General features: G+C 30.7%; 1 protein-coding gene across 1 annotated transcript; it reads left to right on the top strand.

The window, feature by feature from the left end:
• Positions 1 to 1,647: 1,647 nt before the first annotated feature.
• On the top strand, positions 1,648 to 15,340 carry LOC134705604 (motor neuron and pancreas homeobox 1-like). The gene is made up of 3 exons (XM_063564326.1): positions 1,648 to 2,326; positions 13,800 to 13,960; positions 14,729 to 15,340. Exons 1-3 carry the CDS (start codon positions 1,885 to 1,887, stop codon positions 15,062 to 15,064), a joined length of 939 nt encoding a protein of 312 aa, XP_063420396.1. The 5' UTR covers positions 1,648 to 1,884; the 3' UTR covers positions 15,065 to 15,340.
• Positions 15,341 to 19,280: the final 3,940 nt, after the last annotated feature.

The following is a 19,280-nucleotide window of genomic DNA, read 5'->3' as shown; positions in this document are numbered from 1 at the left end:
ACTATCCTATTTATTGTTAAACAGCTGTATTTGTTATTATCATTCAAAATAATAATTTTGGTTAAATGTTCGCCATTTGTTTTAATGACATTCTTATTTCATGAATATTGTTGTTTTTTTTATATATTTTGATGTATTTGAAATGCCACTTGGTACTATTTTTTTTTAAATGGGAAATTATGCATACTTTTCTTCAAAGAAAATAATGTGATTCAAAATATTTTATTGACACAATAAAGTAAATCGCATATCCTCGACAGAGGCGTTGAACAGTAAAAATATACATGGAACAGAACAGAACGTACAACCTAACATAAATCAGTTTGGAAGTAATTCGACTGATAATTCAACCCATCCCGTAATCGACTCTCTCATTTGCAAGTTGCCATCGCACATTAGCGGGATATAACGATTTTATCAATCGAATAATTTTTAAACGGGTGTCATTTCAATTCTGAAATGACTTGTTGCAAAATTCAAAATGTTAGGTTACAACTGATGAGAATTGAACATTTATTTAATGGTTAATCGTAGGTTGCTTTACGTCCAGTTGCAAATATTTCATGCATGTTCAGGACGGAAAATATTGCTTTTAAAAATTAATTCTACCCTTAAAAAAGTATTAATTTTAATGTTGGTGCACATTTTATGACAATATAATGTTTTCAATACTTTCATTTTATTTTAAACATAACCGTTTTACCAGAAGCCCAATAATAAATTATAAATAAGATTTATAAATAAATAAAACGCACAATTAATCACAAAATTAGTGAACAGATTTTTAAAGATGATCCTTATTCATTCGATGAATGCTTTATAACTTGTTATGGAAAATTAGAGGCAGATTTCACAGTGGTTGATTAACTTTGAAGAGCCTCTTACTGGTTTTCCGATTGTCCACTATGTAATGGTTGTGGCTTTTATATTCAATAAAATTCTTAATCGTTAATTGATAATTAAAGATATTTTGACAAATTGTCAATAGATTATCAGTCCTCGTAAATGACGAACAAAACGGAAAGAAAGAAAGTTAAACAGAAAATTTAATGAATATCAATTAGCCAACAGACGACATGCACTTGATCGCGGAGTAATAAATTAAAACATTATATGATTGGTGGTAAATTAATTCTTAATAGGGTCACAGGTCGCAAAATTAACCAAATTAATCGCTGCATTACGGATCAATATTTCAACACATTCTTTTTAATATCTTATATTTATTTTAGGTAGATATTTTAATTTAAGTGAAACGGAAAAGGAAGAGGTAAATATGAAAAAAAAATATAAACAGTTTAAGATCATTTTGGATCAACTTACGACCAAAAGATAGAGACCGGAGAGCTCCAATATAATTAGTCCTTAAAAGTTAGAAAATTTATCTATAAACCGTATGTAAACCGATTATAGTACCCTCTCTTTCGATAAGATATCATATTTATTAAGATTAAAGCATTGGAGTTGGCTACCAGATTGTCAGTGGTATGGTGGTCCCTACCGGACATAATTAATGACTCTACCAGCCAATCTCGCGCTATCTGTTATCAAATTGATATCTTAAAGAGATTGTATACAACACTTTCATGTTAGTAATATTTAAATAGTGTCGGTTTTCCACGCCTCTTTTTAATAATTTATATAGAGATAAATGAACGGAAATTTGATTGCCAAATAACTTGTAATGTTTATAAATTTTTCTTCATTGTAAATTGTATGTCCCAACCGAAAAGAACAATTAATTTCATTATCAACTGGACGTAAAAAAAAATTGAAAGTACTTTTACTCTTGTGATGATAGTTGTCATATTTCTGGATAACAAGTTAGCGTGATATATTTGGATACAACTTTTTTAGTGTTGTTGCGTTCTTTGAAATTTGGACATGTCTTCCAGGTTCAGCATTGATGCTTTGTTATCGAGAGAGAAGTCAACAACCGTGTCACCACCGAGTATAACAAAACATGACAATTCTACGAAGGGTTCACCGGAATCTAACTGCTCCAGTCGGTGCACCAGTCCGGAATCTAGTCTATCGCCAAATAGCGGACACTCAACCATTATTCCAAGACCAGGATTATTAAACTCACATCAGCATCAAGCAATGATGCAAGCTAATGCACTGCAAATGCAGGGACTAATGAATGGACATCAATTTTATGGACCAACAATTGGTCATAACGGTATGCCAATGTTTTCAGGAAGTGCGTTCCATAGTCCTGCAGAACATGCCTTGAAAATGTCACAAGCTCAACATATACATCCCTACATCAATGAATGGTTTGCCAGAGGTGGAATGCTGATGCCAAGAATGATGGACTATGCTGGTGAGTACTGTTAACTAGATTCATAGTGTTGTGTTTGTGTCGTTGGGTTTCTGTTCATACGACCAACAAACATGGATAAAATTTCCAAGGTTTAAACACAAGAAATATTGTTCCTGGTCTACTGTGGAAATTTGTTTCATTGGCAATAATGCCATGTCCGCTTATTTTCTTATCTATTCACCAAAACATTCTTGATATATAATTATGAAATATTAACATTTTTCTATTTACAAAAAAGATACAACTTGAATAAGACAATAAATTGGTCATTCAATAATATGTATACACCAAACGAGTGAAATATACATAACCATGAAATCAAAAACCAATTATCGAAAGTTTGCAATATAAAAACAAATAAATTAACCAACAAACAAATAAACGAACGAAAGAAAGAGGAACGATAAAAAACGAGATAATAAAATTGAGAATGGAAATGGGGAATGTGTCAAAGAGACAACAACCCGACCAAAATAAAAAAAACACAACAGCAGAAGGTCACCAACAGGTCTTCAATGTAGCGAGAAATTCCCGCACCCGGAGGCGTCCTTCAGCTGGCCCCTAAACAAATATATACTAGTTCAGTGATAATGAACGCCATACTAATTTCCAAATTGTACACAAGAAACTAAAATTTAAATAATACAAGACTAACAAAGGCCAGAGACAATTTATTTAAGGAACAAGCTCGTTATTACAAATTTATCTCAGCAACATATGTGAGTATCAACAAGGTATTCCATCCTCGGTTTTTCTGGTTGTAAAGATTGGACATTAAGAAAGTTTCAAATATTGAGAAACAACATACCAACTGAGAAGAAACCTTTGACGCCATGCACATAATAATTAATCATACTTTTTCTAAACAGAATACGGAATGGCAAATGGCAATAGCAACATTAATAGAACAGATATAGAAATATAGAAATGATTAAAATAAATACATAAATGAAATAACTGAATGAATAAATACTGTAAATCTTTTAAAAATTCTTGAGAGAAAAATTCCGGAAAGTAAAAATAAATGATTGATACAGTTCATAATATACAAAATAAAAAAAAAAGTAATTTCCTTTATTACGAATAAAATGTTCAAAAATATATTTATTTTTTTTTACTTAGAAGAAAATCTGCAAAATATAATAATCAGTTGCGGGATATTTATTTTATATATTGAATAAAATTAAGGTATTTTTAAAATTAAATTAAAACAGAATATTGAGTCAACAATTAACTAAATAGTCACGGATCACAAAAAGATATATTTATATAATCAAATACTTATAATAATCATTGATAATCTAAAATGGTAATTTTTTGCATGTTCTATATTACGGCATCCCTGCCATTAAAGTCCTTTGCTATATTTTTTGCTTATTGTGTGGCAAAAGTAACCACTTTGATATATGTTAAACAAAATATAGAAGTATTCGTTCAAAAGATTTAATTTGTACATACTGTTTACCATTTAAACTCCTTTAAACCACATTATCTATTTTTCAAGGGGTAAAATCTGAAAGTCCATAAAAATACAAATAATACTTAATATTCTGAAGATTACAATAAAGTGTCATAAAGTATGAATTTAAATCAAAAGTCAACGATTTATATATTGCCTATATTTATTCATTTACAAATATAATCATTTGTTGAATAAACAGCCGACTGTTTGTATTTCTCCCTCCTTATTTAAAAAGAGTAAAAGCAGGAAACTTTAAGAAAATTCAAATGTAATTTTGAGATGTAGAAATAAAACGTATTAATAAATTTGAGGATTTTTTTACTGCTTAATCAAGTTCATTATAATACAGCCTATTAATGTCCATGCACAAATGAGAAGGAAATATGCATTAAATGCAAGTATTATGTATAGAACTTAGAAATTGCATATATACACATTTTTTTAACAATAATTAAAAATCAAACTACAGGATACGGTCCACATACAAAATTAAAACGCATTTATTACGGGAGTTTTTGCAAAATACGTTTATATTTTAGGTATTGAAATGAACTATTATAGTAACATACTGAGAGGAATATGCAAATGATTTTCCAAAAAGAAATTAATTATTTATTTGTTCTTTAAGTCTTCTGGTACAATTTATAATTCTTGTAATAACTAGGGGGAACAGAAAGCGTGAGGAAAAAAAAGAGGACCACGTCACGTTTGGTTGATTTGTGTCCCACTAATTTCACTTTGAGGGAGTACTATAGGTATGAAAGTTTATAATAAGTGTTTACTTTTGATAAATAATAATAAAATTTTGTCATATTTTCCGGTTTTATTTTATTTTATTTTATTTCTGTCATATTTTATTTAATTATAATTTTAGTATTTAAGAATACAAATTTTCTCTTTCTTCTAGTTTATTTTAGTTCTAGGTTTAGAACTTTGCAATATAAAATCAAGAGCTAAGAAAAACGGTCCATTACTATCTGCTTTTTTAGTTGGTTGTCAACTTGGGCTGCCGAAATTAGAAATATATATTACTTGAAGTAAAGCTTACGTGGATGAGGTCCTCTGAGGTCAATATTTTTGCGAGGACTACGTTCTTCATTATAAATAACCAAACATCTTTTTATATATATATAAAAATACATTTGTAAATCATATGATATGCGCAGAATTAACAATTGAAACTTGAAACACATTGTTTCTTACATTTATCTGCACATTCCATTCATTCAATTTTTCTGGTAGAAATAACATAAATGTAACTGTACTAGTCCATGTGGAATTTGTTAATATTAAAATGTAGCATTCGAGTGACAATAAGATTAGCAAACAATACCCAAATTATATGTAAAAATGACTAAAAAGCCGATCTAGCTTTTCATACAAGTATTGATGATTAGACGTTAATAAATACATGTGAAATGAAAATAATTTAAAAGATACGATACTTTTTAGTGTTTTGTGAGAAGTGTTGGTACTGCGCGCGCACACTTTGTGGGTCATATTATGATATTTCTTCTCCAGTGGACCATCTGTTCACATAATATATTTTATAAATCAAGTTATATGTCGTTGCTCTTTGACTAAAAATGGACAATGTATGACCAATATAATTATTACTTCCATGGCCTGACTAAGATAGGCATTGGTCCTTGGTAGTATCCCGAATTCAAGTCAAGCACTCTGAACATATTTACCGGCGAAGTAAATAACAACAGAAAGAAAATAAAGTGATGCTTTTCAATTTGAAACGTGTCGTTAAAATTAAAGCAAAAGAAACAGGGTATAAAAGTTCTGTAATTCAATAACATCTCAATGATGCCTTTAATTCATGTTAGGTGAAATATCACATCTTATGGAAAATTCATGTTTGGTGAAATATCACATCTTATGGAAAATTCATGTTTGGTGAAATATCACATCTTATGGAAAATTCATGTTTGGTGAAATATCACATCTTATGGAAAATTCAATACGATTCTTTACCACTGGTGGGAGATGTAGTTCCTTGCTAGGTTTCGACTACACGTTTAATCTGTTATTTTATATTTATACTTTTTTTTAATTGTTACTTGGATGGAGAGTTGTCTCATTGGCACTCACACCACATCTTTCTATATCTATGTTTGACTGTATTTTCAATCCTTTAAAAAATTTAATGTGTGCATAGAAACGAGACTTTTAAAAAGATACCATGTACTAATAAACCACACAATAGTTCAAAATTACAACAGCAAATCATTAAGCTTTTAGAAACACGTGTGTTTGCTTGTTTTCAATCAAAATACATTATAAATTTGAAAAGTCAATAGTTTGTAAAACCAAACTTGTGTCAATATACATGCTGCAGCATGCATGGTTTCCATAGCCTTCCTTCATTTTTTCCTTTTCTGAAAAAGTCATTTTGAGCAGCAATAACAATTTAAGGTTAACTTATGTATAATTCTATAATCGTGTAATTGAAATACCATATATTCAAGAAAAAGTACAACCGATTAATTTTACATACTTTATATATGTTTGAAAAGCTGCAGATTAAAACATCTGCTTTCACAGATACCAATTTGGATAGAACATTCAGACAAATTGTGTATCTATATTTGGGTTTATATACTAGTAAAATGGTATATCTTATGACCAATAGACCTTTAGCTTCAGTTAAAACAATAACTTCCTGTTCAGTTAAGTATGAAGACACCCCGAGAAAAATTCAGTAATTACATGTTTCTCTACTTTCAGTATGAGGAATTTACTAACGGTTCGTTGTCTAGGAAATTATTATATGAAAAACAATGGCGTTAACCTTGCTGAACTTTGTCAAAATTTGTCACATAACGTATCGGCATTTCTGACATATTTTGACGTGTTAGAGTATTCTACATAAATTACCTATTACTCATTATTTTATCAATTCAATATGGTATCCAGCTGATCGGACCAAGTAATCGTTTAAAAACAGAACACCTGCAAAAACTTTAATTTGAAGTAAATACATTTATCATTTAAGAAAAATCCCTTTCCAACATGGTCATATCATTATTACCAAGATTATAACGTATCTAGAATTAACTATACTGCAATACGGAAACCGAACATAATGCTGTGTTGTTTGTGTAGGGATTTTAAAATCGACATTAAATATGGCCATAGAGTCGATAGGGCTTTTGGGTATTGATTTATAACGGGTTTTCTGTCAAATATTATGACGAATATATAAAAATGATTGATACGAATCAATCATTACTGAGATGTTCAGTGAGTTACAATAAAAGAAACAGAAAACACAGACAGAATGTATTTGTAAACCAGAGAATTTAGCGTGTAATAATAATAACAAAACCGATGCGTCATTATATATTGTATATACAATCCCAGAAACCTTGTCAGCCAGTTTTAGGGAAATTCTTAATATTGCTGAAATTAGCATGATTTGAGCATTTTTGATCAGTTTGTTCGATAGCTTCAAAATCAAAAACCTGAAATAACTGCACTGTGTCACTTCTCCATTAATATGGAATCAATATAATATGAATGAAAGGGGATGTCCGATACACAAAAATGAGATAGCACCGAACAACAACACCCCTAAAATAATTTTGAAAACTATCAGAAAAAAACACTGACTCTCCAAAACACAGAAAACTATTTTTAGGATGTCTTATGCAGGTATGTAAACAATAGTATGTGTCCTGCAAGTATATAGAACTATATATAGATCAACTTTCGGTAAGCAAATCTGCATAAAACATGGAGATATTGAAATAGTGACAACATTATAAATGAATATGTTAAAGAAAAAAAGAGTAAATTTGTTTACTTGAATGTATGAATTTTAAAGAACTTTAGTAAATTGGAAAATAATATTTTTCCTAAACAAATGATACCAATAACTTTGGATAATAAAAAATTACAAATTGGTCAAAATCTTTGGGATGAATTTTGTTTGCAATAAAATTCATATGAAATCCAAATTTTATGATTTTATTGTGTCATTTTTTCTACAAATCATATCCTTTGAAATATTTCAATAAGTAAAGTAAGTGAAACCATTTAATAACTGAAAATATATTTTCAAATTTCAACACGGTTCTGCGCTTACGCGTTCGTGGCACTTGGGTTCTTGTGCCCCGCGACATGAGTGACCTTATTACCAGGATCATAGTCATGATTTAAGCAAATGATTTTGAGTTCTCTGCTATACGTACAACAATCAATTATTATTTTTAATTTTCAAACTACCATTGAACACCATCAATGGGTTGTTTCTTTAAAGCAGTCATTTATTACCGAAGCAAGTTGCTCTAATCGCCAATATAATAGAATTAAATCCCATTCATTTGATTAATAAAATCATTAGTAAACCTTTACATGTTCATTAAAATGCCATATTAACTCAGTGCATGTTATCGCTAAGAACTTAAGCCCCATATTGAGCAAATAAAGCAGTCATATTGAAAAGTTCACGGGTTTTCTTTGTTAAAACGCTTTAGTGATGAAAAGCCCTCACACCTGTAATCGTTGTTGTACAAATGTTTGAACTGCCTATCTTATCAATGTTCCGAAATATCATTAAGTTCCCTTTTAAACTAATTATATAGAAACTAATCCTTTTAAATCCGTATAAGTTGATTGCTTACTGAAATTTGAAAGGGAAATTTCTAAAATTTGTTGAAATGGACCTTTCTTCAAAAATAAGAAATTAACTTGATACGATATTACGATGATGTTGACCCAATCCGCAGTGAATCAAGTGTAATTGTGTAGTAAATTTACGATAAGGGAATAGAATTTGTTAATCTCGTCAAATGTTCCTCGAATGATAAAGTGTGAAAAATAAAATAGTAACTTACAATTGTAGCTACACGATAAATTTGTGGTTAAGGAAGAAAAGTGGTGTCTACATCGTGAGAATGTGTTTTTAAATGAATGCATACATGTGTTTTTAAGACTTCATTTTAAATGAGTACAATACATGAATGCGTGTAATATGGTTATTTGATGTGCCAGGGTCCAATGCTGAGGTCCAATGACAAATTTGTAATGCAGGTTTACGTGAATTATGTGATAAACATTAACATAAACATAAATACATGTTTCAAGTTATCTCTTTTTACCGGCATGTAAGTGTTATAAGTGACATTATCATTTTACTTTCATACTTGTACCTTATGTTATCTAATTGAAGAATACTAAAAGGTATAAGACGATCTGAGTTGCATCACATATAAAGATCAATCATACCAGTGAAGGGGGTTTTATTTTACTGGTTTACTTTTATTTTTTTATTTGGGGGGGGGGGGGGGGGAGGACATGGCCAATATATCTTTATTGGTTGGTCTTTATATTTAGTATTTTTGAACAGTTACTGCAATGCTCTTTCCAAGAAGTTTGTATGAGAAGGAGAGTACACGAAAGACGATAAAATGTTGTCACCGTTTCTGTAAGTGGGCTTTTAATGAGTAGAGATCGTTTATGTCGAAGAGGGAGACTTTATTCTTATAACCAATCCAAATGAGAACGAAAACACCAAAAATGTTATAAACAGTCCGAGATTTTGCCTTACAAGCACGGGTCCGTAGGCCTCCTGACGCTAAGTGGAGGTTTGGCAAGAATACCAGGCTATTACAAAATGTTGGTACATTTAAGCAGGACGAAGTTAACTATAGAAGCGGCACCACTGGACTCAATTGCCTTTCCCTTTAAAACGAAAACAAAATCCGTGCATAGATATAAATATATCAACTGTTATATATGTAATATTTAAACAGCTGTAATGTCATTACGCCACCTAAGTATATGTTCCGTGCTAACATTGCCATAAACTTGAGACGTATGTAATTATATACAGCAATGACAAGGTGAGAAAAGGTTTTATGACCATAACGGGCTTCCATAGACTGTATTTCAATCAAAGTCTATTTTGTGACATTTATTAAACGTTGTTACAATTCAGCACACCTCAAGCACGAAATTTAGCTGATTTGTAAACATAAAACTATAATTTAACATCATCAGGCTACTTAAAATCACTGTTATAAATTGTTAAGATTAACAAACCTCAAGATCAAAAGACGCGCGAATTTTCCGCAGACGATGACAACGGATATATCGATGGAGAATTTTATTACTGAATAGGAAAGCTTAAATTACAGACGGGAATGATTTATCAATGTAAAATATAGGAATAGTTTCGATGAGTAGGGACAAATTGGCTGCAAAAAATTTATGTAATAAAACAAGTGGTTCTATTGTAATTTATTAGATATATTAACTTGGAATGATTTTTAATTACGTCGTTATTCCCACCTTGAATAAGATCTCTACTCAACAATATGGTTCTTGGATAGTAATTTGTCTCTTAAATTGTTTTATTAATCTATAATGGTATTTTTTTCTATATATCTTTAAAAATATAATAGGTTTGAACTAAATGACGTTTTTATATTTGGTACCCCGACTACATTGCAATTTACGAATGGAAAACAAATATTAGGAACATGAGACTTCGCTCTAAACGAATGTTCAAATACCAAACACACAAAGTAACTGTATATGAAGGGGATGGGGCAGATCTTTTATTAAGTCTGTAGAAGGGTAGTACTTCAAGAACACGTTTGGATAAAAAAATGGCACACATTTATCTCAAAGCTCTTTAAGCAAATTCACTATATACCTTAATATATTCATATTTCTGATATATAATTATAATGAATATACATGTGAAACAAAAAAACTCTGCAGATATATCTGAATTTATTTCATGGTTAAAATCTTATAAAATATTAATAGTGCACATCTAACTACGACAACTGTACCCATCTATGCAGCATGCTGAGTCTGCATGCAAAAACAGCGAATATCAATTATACTAAAAGGTTCAATATGCTTCACATTGAAGACCCATCGGTGGCCTTCTGCTGTTTTCTGCTCTTTGGTCGGGTTGTTTTCCCTTTGACATAATCCCCATTTCCATTGTCAACTTTATTTAAAATGAGTTTTTACTAATTTTTTTAAATTTTCGCAGTAAATTTTACATTTTATTTACTTGGGGTATAAGCTTGCTTTTTATATTTAAAGACTATATATAAATGATTTCGTCAATGTTTAAAACTATGAAAGTAATGAAATTACAAGTTGGTAGAATTAAACCTTTTTTCTAAATATCTTAAATATTTTTAAAACAAATATTCTTACATAGGTATTTCTATCTACCCAAATTACCCCGACTATGAAATGATAATATGAAAATCCGACAGATCAAAACATGCGCTATCTCTTTCAAATTATAAATTAATCGGTGAAATATTGATAGGGATCTGTACAAGTTTAATGACTTATCAATGTCCGATAACAAATTTTATCATATTTTATAAATTGTTTGTTACACACACACAGTAGTAAGACTATACTAATCAGAAAACTAAAACTGTTCGGTTAACTTAAAAAAAAATAAAAGAAGATGTGGTATGTTTACAATGAGACAACTCTCCACAAGAGACCAAATGACACAGAAATTAACAACTATAGGTCACCGAATGACCTTCAACAATGAGCGAAGCCCGTCCGCAAAGTCCGCATCCGTAAAAGGCCACGAAATGACAATTAAGTCTATTTTATCTGTTGTACTTCATACATAACATTTGCTGTATTGATCAGCGTTGTGAGATTTCTTTTATATTATAAGCGAAATAGTTTTTATTAGGACTAGTAATCCTTAATTTAAGGCTTGGGTTTTTTTTTTTGGTAAGTAAGTAATATAACTTCTTCTCAATACCTTTGTAATTTGGTTTGTGCGAGGAAAAAATAAAGATATATATATGTGGGTTGTTCGTTTTGTAAATTTATTTTTTCATTAACAAACCAAACTATGCTATCGATGGTTCTATCCTCACATCCAAACATTTGAATCCATATTCACGTTTAAGTTTCATTTTTAAGTTGTCTTTTTTTTGTCATTTGAATTTTTTGTATTGAAATTAAAGAAGTATTGATCCATATTTTTTTTATACAATATTGTTAATAATTGCACAAATTGAAAGTATTAACGAAAGTGACTAATGCAAAAGTTGTCTGAACCCTCCTTAGGATAAAACAAAATTCCATAAAGAGCCTCTCTGTCATTTTTATTCCATACAAATTATACAAATACCATGCATTTTCTTAAATTCAAAGCTTTGAATTTCATTGTTTTTTCTCCTAGTAAAGTAATTAATATTCTTGACAAATGTTCTTTTAACAAGATATCAATTTTGCATCACTATTCTTCCGGCATCAATTATGAAAAAGCAAACTTCTTTTTCAGTAAACTCAATAGTTTTGTAGAAATTCTGATACGTTTTGTTTAAAAATGTAAAGGCATTTCAAAAAATCAATCCACGAGGGACTAACTATTAATTCATCAGTAGGAAAGTTGTATAGAAAACTAGAAAATTTGGTAGTAAAATTTCATTAACGCCCGTTATCTGTATGTATGCGGCAGCTGGCTTCATTTATTTCCCCACCAAATGTCAACAGATTCGACAATCATGATGAAATTAAACTGGTATCTAACGGGCGAAAAGAGCGCAATTTGCTAATTTAATTTTCAATTCGCCAACTATTAGACGCTGAAGACAGGCGATTTGCCTTTACATTACTGCCAATTTGTATTTGCTCAATTCGTAAGAAACAGACGAAGTTAGATTAATAGCATTACCATCAAAATAGAGTACGTTCTTGCATCTTTTCGATGAGACCCCGATTTAACAAATTACAACCGTCAAAAGAATTGCGGTCGATACACAATAGAGGAATGAGAAAGTATTTGAAGATTACTTCTTAAACTAGCGAAGATAGAACTAATTAACTAATGAATTTATCCTCTGGTGTATAAGGATCACTTTTCGTGACAAATTAAACTCCAGATTAAATGGTATTTCGGCAAACAAGCACATTACCGTCAACGGGTTCTGACAATTACCATAAAACGAGCAATTTCTTAGATTAAACACTACGAATTTCCACCAAATTAAATCGACGATAGCTATTCACTGCTGAACAGTTATGGCTGCTAATAGATGTAGCTAATTTGTTAAATAACATATAACGAAAATAAAAGTACTATTATATTACTTGCTGATAAAATTTAATTTGTACAGATCCAATCTCGTATTTTCCATAACAAGGATATTCTCGATCCTATATTTATTTTCTTATCTAATTTCACTTTGGAATTATGAACACAATTAGACTTTGGTGGCGGACCAAAAAAAATCTTAAGTTATTTTTGGTAAATTAACTAATATTTCTTTTAGTTTCATATTTAGATAGGGTTCACAAATCAGAGATTGAACCAGGGGATACAGTTAACCGTAAGATCAACAACTGAAAATATCTTTTGCTCTCGGTAACCTTCAAGCTTTTTAACCATATTTGGGTTAAAATAAATAAAAAAAAGAATAAACGACTGGGTCAAAATGATCAGTCGTCTTGAATATCTATGTAATATTTGCCACTGGGCGTATAGCGCGATCAACTAACAGCTTTTCTATAATATTAAATTCTAAAGTGATTGTGATTTTGTAACCAGTGACAGAAATAAAATGTCTGAATACTTATAGATGGGTAAATACATCCAATTATGGATACATATCAGAGTGAGTTTCTAGGTACTATGCTCGATGACGATAATTATACACCATACTTGATCACTGTCGTAAAACAAATACATAGATCATAAATTTAATCCAGTTGTTTGATTGTTTTACCCAATGGAAGTACCTCTTATCCCTCTTATCCTTGAAAGAAGTGAAAATTATACAGCATTTAGAACCATCTAAGAAATTTATGTTTCTGTAAGATAGACTAGTTTAACATCCAAAAGTATAGCTGCAAATAGTCCCACACCTTGTTCAACTTCATAGATTTACATGCACTATGTACTTATATATATTCGAATAAAAGACAATAAATAATAAAAAAAATAAAATTAAAAAAAAAAAATTAATCAATTGATTAATATTTTTTTTATTCCAGCTCAGCAACAGTCAAATCTTCTTGGAAAAACTCGCCGCCCTCGTACAGCATTCACCAGCCAACAACTACTAGAACTAGAAAGACAATTCAAGATGAACAAATACTTATCAAGACCCAAACGGTTCGAGGTGGCCACCTCCCTCATGTTAACAGAAACACAGGTATACATTCTTCTACACTATAATTATACACGGTGAATGTTCGATACATAGTGTACGAGTTGTTTGACGGTCCCTCCGTCCGTCCGTGCGTTCGTTCGTATCATCCAATAAAATGTTCTCTTGGACAATATAGATTTCGGTTTAACTTTAATTCAAATACAGATTCTTCATAAATGTCATTGTGTGTCTCCAATTTTATCAGTTTTATTCAAATTTTCTTTACGAAAAACACATAGGATGTCTTCGACTATTAGGAATGGATTTGTCATATGCAACTCCTAGATTTGTAATTGGATTGAAGAACAGTCACAGACATCATGCACCTCCTCTTCTTTTTTGGATAACATGAATATAATGTCAATTTCAATTAAGAAAATATTGATTTTTCTCAGTTTTTACCACCATGGAAAAAGAACAGTCCTTCCTAATCAAACATTCAACTTGCAGAGAATCACAACTATCTATTGCCTGATTTTAATTTTTCGTTTGAAAAGTAATGAGTCTTCCATGGATACAACTTATTTGAAGAGTGTCGAGTATAAAATAAGTAATACAGAAAATTATAAATGAAAGAATACGGGACAAATTCCTAACACAATAGTTTGACGTGACGACTATTGCGAACAGTTTTAGTGAATCATCATTTCTTTTTCTTTTTGGTGATTGAATGATTTGCTGCACGTTGCTTGTTTACATATTGTTATAATATTTCTTTTAATGATAAATTTGTTTTAACTTTTCAACAAATCAACTTCATGTTTTTTACAGGTAAAAATCTGGTTCCAAAACAGACGAATGAAGTGGAAAAGAAGCAAGAAGTCAACAAGTGAAGTGACACGTAGACCGGAAGACGGTAAAAGGACTGATAAAAACGAAAGCGAAATTTCAAATGAACATATTTCAGAAAATATGGACTTATTTCAAATGGACGATGAATCTGATATAGACATAGATGATGTTGATAGTGATTCAAATGATGAACACCTAATGACAATGGACAACATTTCAAAAACACATTCAGATCTCTTACGCATGACTGCATCAGATTTTCCGATCAACCAATACAATAGCTTGTTACAGACTGGACCAGTGTCAACCACGTGACATCATAATATTTTACAAGAAAGAATGAATGGTAATATGTCTAATCTTTCCCGATACGAAAGATGACTTCAAATGTCAACGTGAGAACGTTTGTTGTCAGTATGTAGCAAGATATTGGAAAACTTTACAAGATGTTGAAAAATACTTGCCCACGAATTAGATATAGTCTCTACGTTTTTGACAACAAGATACATACGTGAACTGTAAATGTCAGTGATTGTAGACCTAACATTGCGTCCACGAAATCATTGCCATATTTATAGTGCTGTTGTTATGTAATGTGAAATAAAATAATTTATGAAAAATACATTCTTGCTAGTTACAGTAGCATCACGTGAAACGTACCAAATTTGATGATTTCACGGTCTTAAAAAAGATTGGAGGCAGTTCTAATACGTCAAGGTTAATGAATAAAAAAAAACAGAGAACGAATTGATTAAAATAAACTAAACAAATATCATGAATGCAAAATTCCAAATCATATCAAAAAGTAAAATCACAAAAATACTGAACTCAGAGGAAAATCAATTTGGAAAGTCCATAATCACATGGCAAAATCAAAAAACAAAACGCATAAAAAACGAATGGACAAGAACTGTCATATTCCTGACTTGGTACAGGCATTTTCAAATGTAGAAAATGGTGGATTAAACCTGGTTCTATAGCGCTAACCCTCAAGGATTTGTATAACTATACAAAATATCCTTGATCATATGCAGTATGAATTTTAAATAAAATAAACATTGGGAAAACACTAATGAGACAGAGACAAAATCAATTATTTACTTAAGATTACAACGTAATTTGAAAGAAATACAGACAACGTAAGGTAAAGCAATTACCGAAAAAAAAAAACAAGAATGTTCTCAAAAAACATAACACGAAACAAAACTAACGTAGTTTTCTATACTTGAGGTGCATCGAAATGGTTAGCGGCTGTTGATGTCCACCTATTAATGTAAACTATATACTTCTTTAAATATGATGAATATGTGTTAGTTTCTGTCATAAATTAAGGTGAACGGATTCTGGCCATCAAAGTAATCTTTTTTGAGGAATATAGTTTCACATTGTATTCTTCTTATTGTAATAAAGAAATGTTAGAAAAAACGAACATGTTGCATGATTGCCAATGAGACAACTATCCAACACAGACTAAATTGGTCATATACGGATATAAAAGACCCCGAAATACCAAACGTACAACATGTCAAAACGAGAAATATAACAGCATGATTTAGGTACAAAACAATTAACAAAAACAAATATGATTGACAGCAACAAAATATGATTACGGGCGCCCAACCTCCCATTACCTATGGAGTAATGAAACAGCACAACATAAGAACAAACTGTAAAATTCGGTTGAAAAGGGCTTGGTAATTGGTTTAATTCCTACGTTCTTGACATAAGGTTTCGGGGGGGGGGAAATGCATACCAGTAAAAGAGCAGTATATAGAAACATTTCACTGCGAAAATAACATGCATATATAAAAACAATCGTAAAAATGTGTACATACAAACACATACGTTTTCTTTCCATTGTAGTCTCATATTGTACAAAAAAATAACTTACTCCTAGCTCCATATGCAATACTAAGATGTAGGCAAACAATCTCACAACATACAAATATTTCCTTCTGATTCATTTGAAAAAGGCTAAATATTTCTTTTATAACTTAATTTGATACTAGTATATGATTATTCTTAAGTCTGGGAAGATCTGGTTTATCAAATGTTTACCAAGTAATTCAAAATAGGACTTTGAACTTGTTTTCGGTAACTATGAGAACTCTAATGTCGAAACTTTGTGTCAATCTTTATTTCGTCAGTTTTGTTTTCGTTTTTTGGTGTGTGAGCTTTAAATGAAAACATATTTTGATAAGTGATCTTCGCAATTGACCTTTGCAGTCTGATTTCATGTTTTGCAATTAAACCACTGTCTCAAGATATTTATATAGGGAATTGTTTAGCGTCCGCAAACATATTTTAGTACGACACTTTCTGTGTGTGTTTGTTTTAAACCAGATGCTTTTATTTTAGCATACATCGAAGATTACTATCTATCATTATTGCTTTCGTATAATGATATTGTTTAAGTATTAAGAAGGCTGTTGGTTTCATTATATCATACAATACGGTGTGGATTTTACTCGTTGTTGAAGGCTATACAGTGACATGTACCAGTTCACTTCCTGGTCATTTCGTTTTCTGATGGAAAGTTGACTCATCAGAAATGATACCACTCCGTATTGTTTTAAATTTACAGGAATTGGAATGTAAGCTAGAAATATATATATATATATATATTTAAAGACATAGGATCGTTGTTCGCAGAAATAATTAAAAGAGTAGGTACAGTAAGACCCCTGTTTGGCCCAACATATAGCAGTTTTACAAAATTGTTAAAATGTAAACTTTTCGTTATTTATTGGACAGTTGAATGCGTCTGCTACATAAATATGAGCTGTTTTTAACAATACAATGCACGTATATCCGGTACTAGCATTATTAAGTCATGCTAGATTACAGAAATCTTCATAATTCTAGCATTTTAGTTAAATTTTAGACGGTTGTCATGTAAAACGAAAGTGGCCGCATTCGTGTTCATCCTTAATATTGAAATGTAAGTTGTATTTGATGATAATACATAATATATATAAAAGTTGAGAATGAACACGGATACGGCCACTTTTATTTTTACCAAAAACCATCTGAAAAGTGACATTTTTCGGCATATTTGGTAGATTTTACATATTTGAGCTTGAATCAGTTCGTTCTTAATGACTTAATCAGTTGAAATCTTTCACATAAACTAATTTATTCAAATAAAATAGATACTTTTGTGTTTACAAAGTGGTCAAAATCTTTCGTCAAATGAACCTAAAAATTTGAGGCAAAAATTGGTCCTTACCGGACCTACTCCTTTAAATTGATCACCACGACCATTTATTGCAGAAACAAAACGAAAAATTGAGACCTTAATGATCAAGGGGGCAAACAAAAAGCAATGTCATACCAACCAATAATTCAAACACACATGGCAGATAAAAGTGCACAACAGTATTGTTCTGATATTGAGACATTGTTGTTTGCCTAACGTCCAGTATCAGAGCTCAGGACGACCTTGCAACCTTAGCGGTGAGTTAATTTTTTTTTTATTAATATCAAAAGGTTATATAAATTATGAATAGCAAAAATCGGTAGTTGAACTTTATTCAATAGTTGTACGCTTTCCGTATACCTACCTAACTAATTGATAACAATTCGTGCAAACTGAGAGAATTATAGACCATTGCAACAGACGCTTATTTAATATCTTACTTTTAGAGTCTTAAATTTCAAAATCGGTTTATGCGAAATATAAGTTTTATGTATTTTTCCGTATTTCGTATTAATTTTCAAGATTTTAAAAGTGTTATAGAAGGAAACAAGGACTCAGCGAAAAGGCGAACGAGTTGAATATCTGTTACTGTAGCAAGGGAGGTCATTCACATATATTTGATGTCCTAAGACGACATACATCTGGACCTACACATCTAGTCCTGATTCTTTTTCGTTATTTTGAAGTTTGAAAAATTCCTTGCACATTTATGTTAAATATACCAGATCTATGTATCACTTTTGTACAATAGCTTTTTGTTGCATCTCTTATGCTTAGAGTGTTAAATCATAATTAATCCGAAGTGTCTGTGCTATTCCATTATACTTATAAATAATGCACGAATGGAATAATCCTCATTTGAACTACATTTAAAAATTTGGATACTGAAAATTAAATTAAAAATAAATATTCAAAAGATAAATGTGACATAAAATTGGAAGATTTTTATATCGTCAGAGAATCGGTGAATGAATGTTTACTTTTCATAAAATACCACGGCCTAAGCAGTCTAATTTATCGCTCGTTAGTTAATCTAATGAAATGAAAATGCAATTTGTCTAATCCTTGAATAAACAACATTATACCACAGTGCCTTCTGATTACCTTAACACAATCCTATCCGAATTAACCGTACCGTCGTCATTCTAGACGATACCATATCTTAATCTTTATATAATATCAGATAATAGGTTTTTGTAGCCAAAAGGTTAAGATTTTGATCCATCAACTGGCATATTCTAGACCGGAAATTACAAAGTTGATACAAATATTTTCAAAGATTATGAAAAATATTTTAAACGTTTATACACCTAAAGTATATATAGTTTGGTA

The sequence above is a fragment of the Mytilus trossulus genome, chromosome 2 (genome assembly GCF_036588685.1).
Source record: "Mytilus trossulus isolate FHL-02 chromosome 2, PNRI_Mtr1.1.1.hap1, whole genome shotgun sequence".
Classification (NCBI taxonomy): domain Eukaryota; kingdom Metazoa; phylum Mollusca; class Bivalvia; order Mytilida; family Mytilidae; genus Mytilus; species Mytilus trossulus.
The sequence above is the reverse complement of the archived record's forward strand: the minus strand, read 5'-3'. Positions and strand labels throughout refer to the sequence as shown.

Excerpts from the sequence above, each read along its gene's own strand:
- LOC134705604 (XM_063564326.1), top strand. The coding sequence starts at position 1,885 with ATGTCTTCCAGGTTCAGCATTGATGCTTTGTTATCGAGAGAGAAGTCA. Across the intron at positions 2,327-13,799 it reads AAGAATGATGGACTATGCTG|CTCAGCAACAGTCAAATCTT; the intron begins GTGAGTACTGTT and ends TTTTTATTCCAG. Across the intron at positions 13,961-14,728 it reads TCATGTTAACAGAAACACAG|GTAAAAATCTGGTTCCAAAA; the intron begins GTATACATTCTT and ends TGTTTTTTACAG.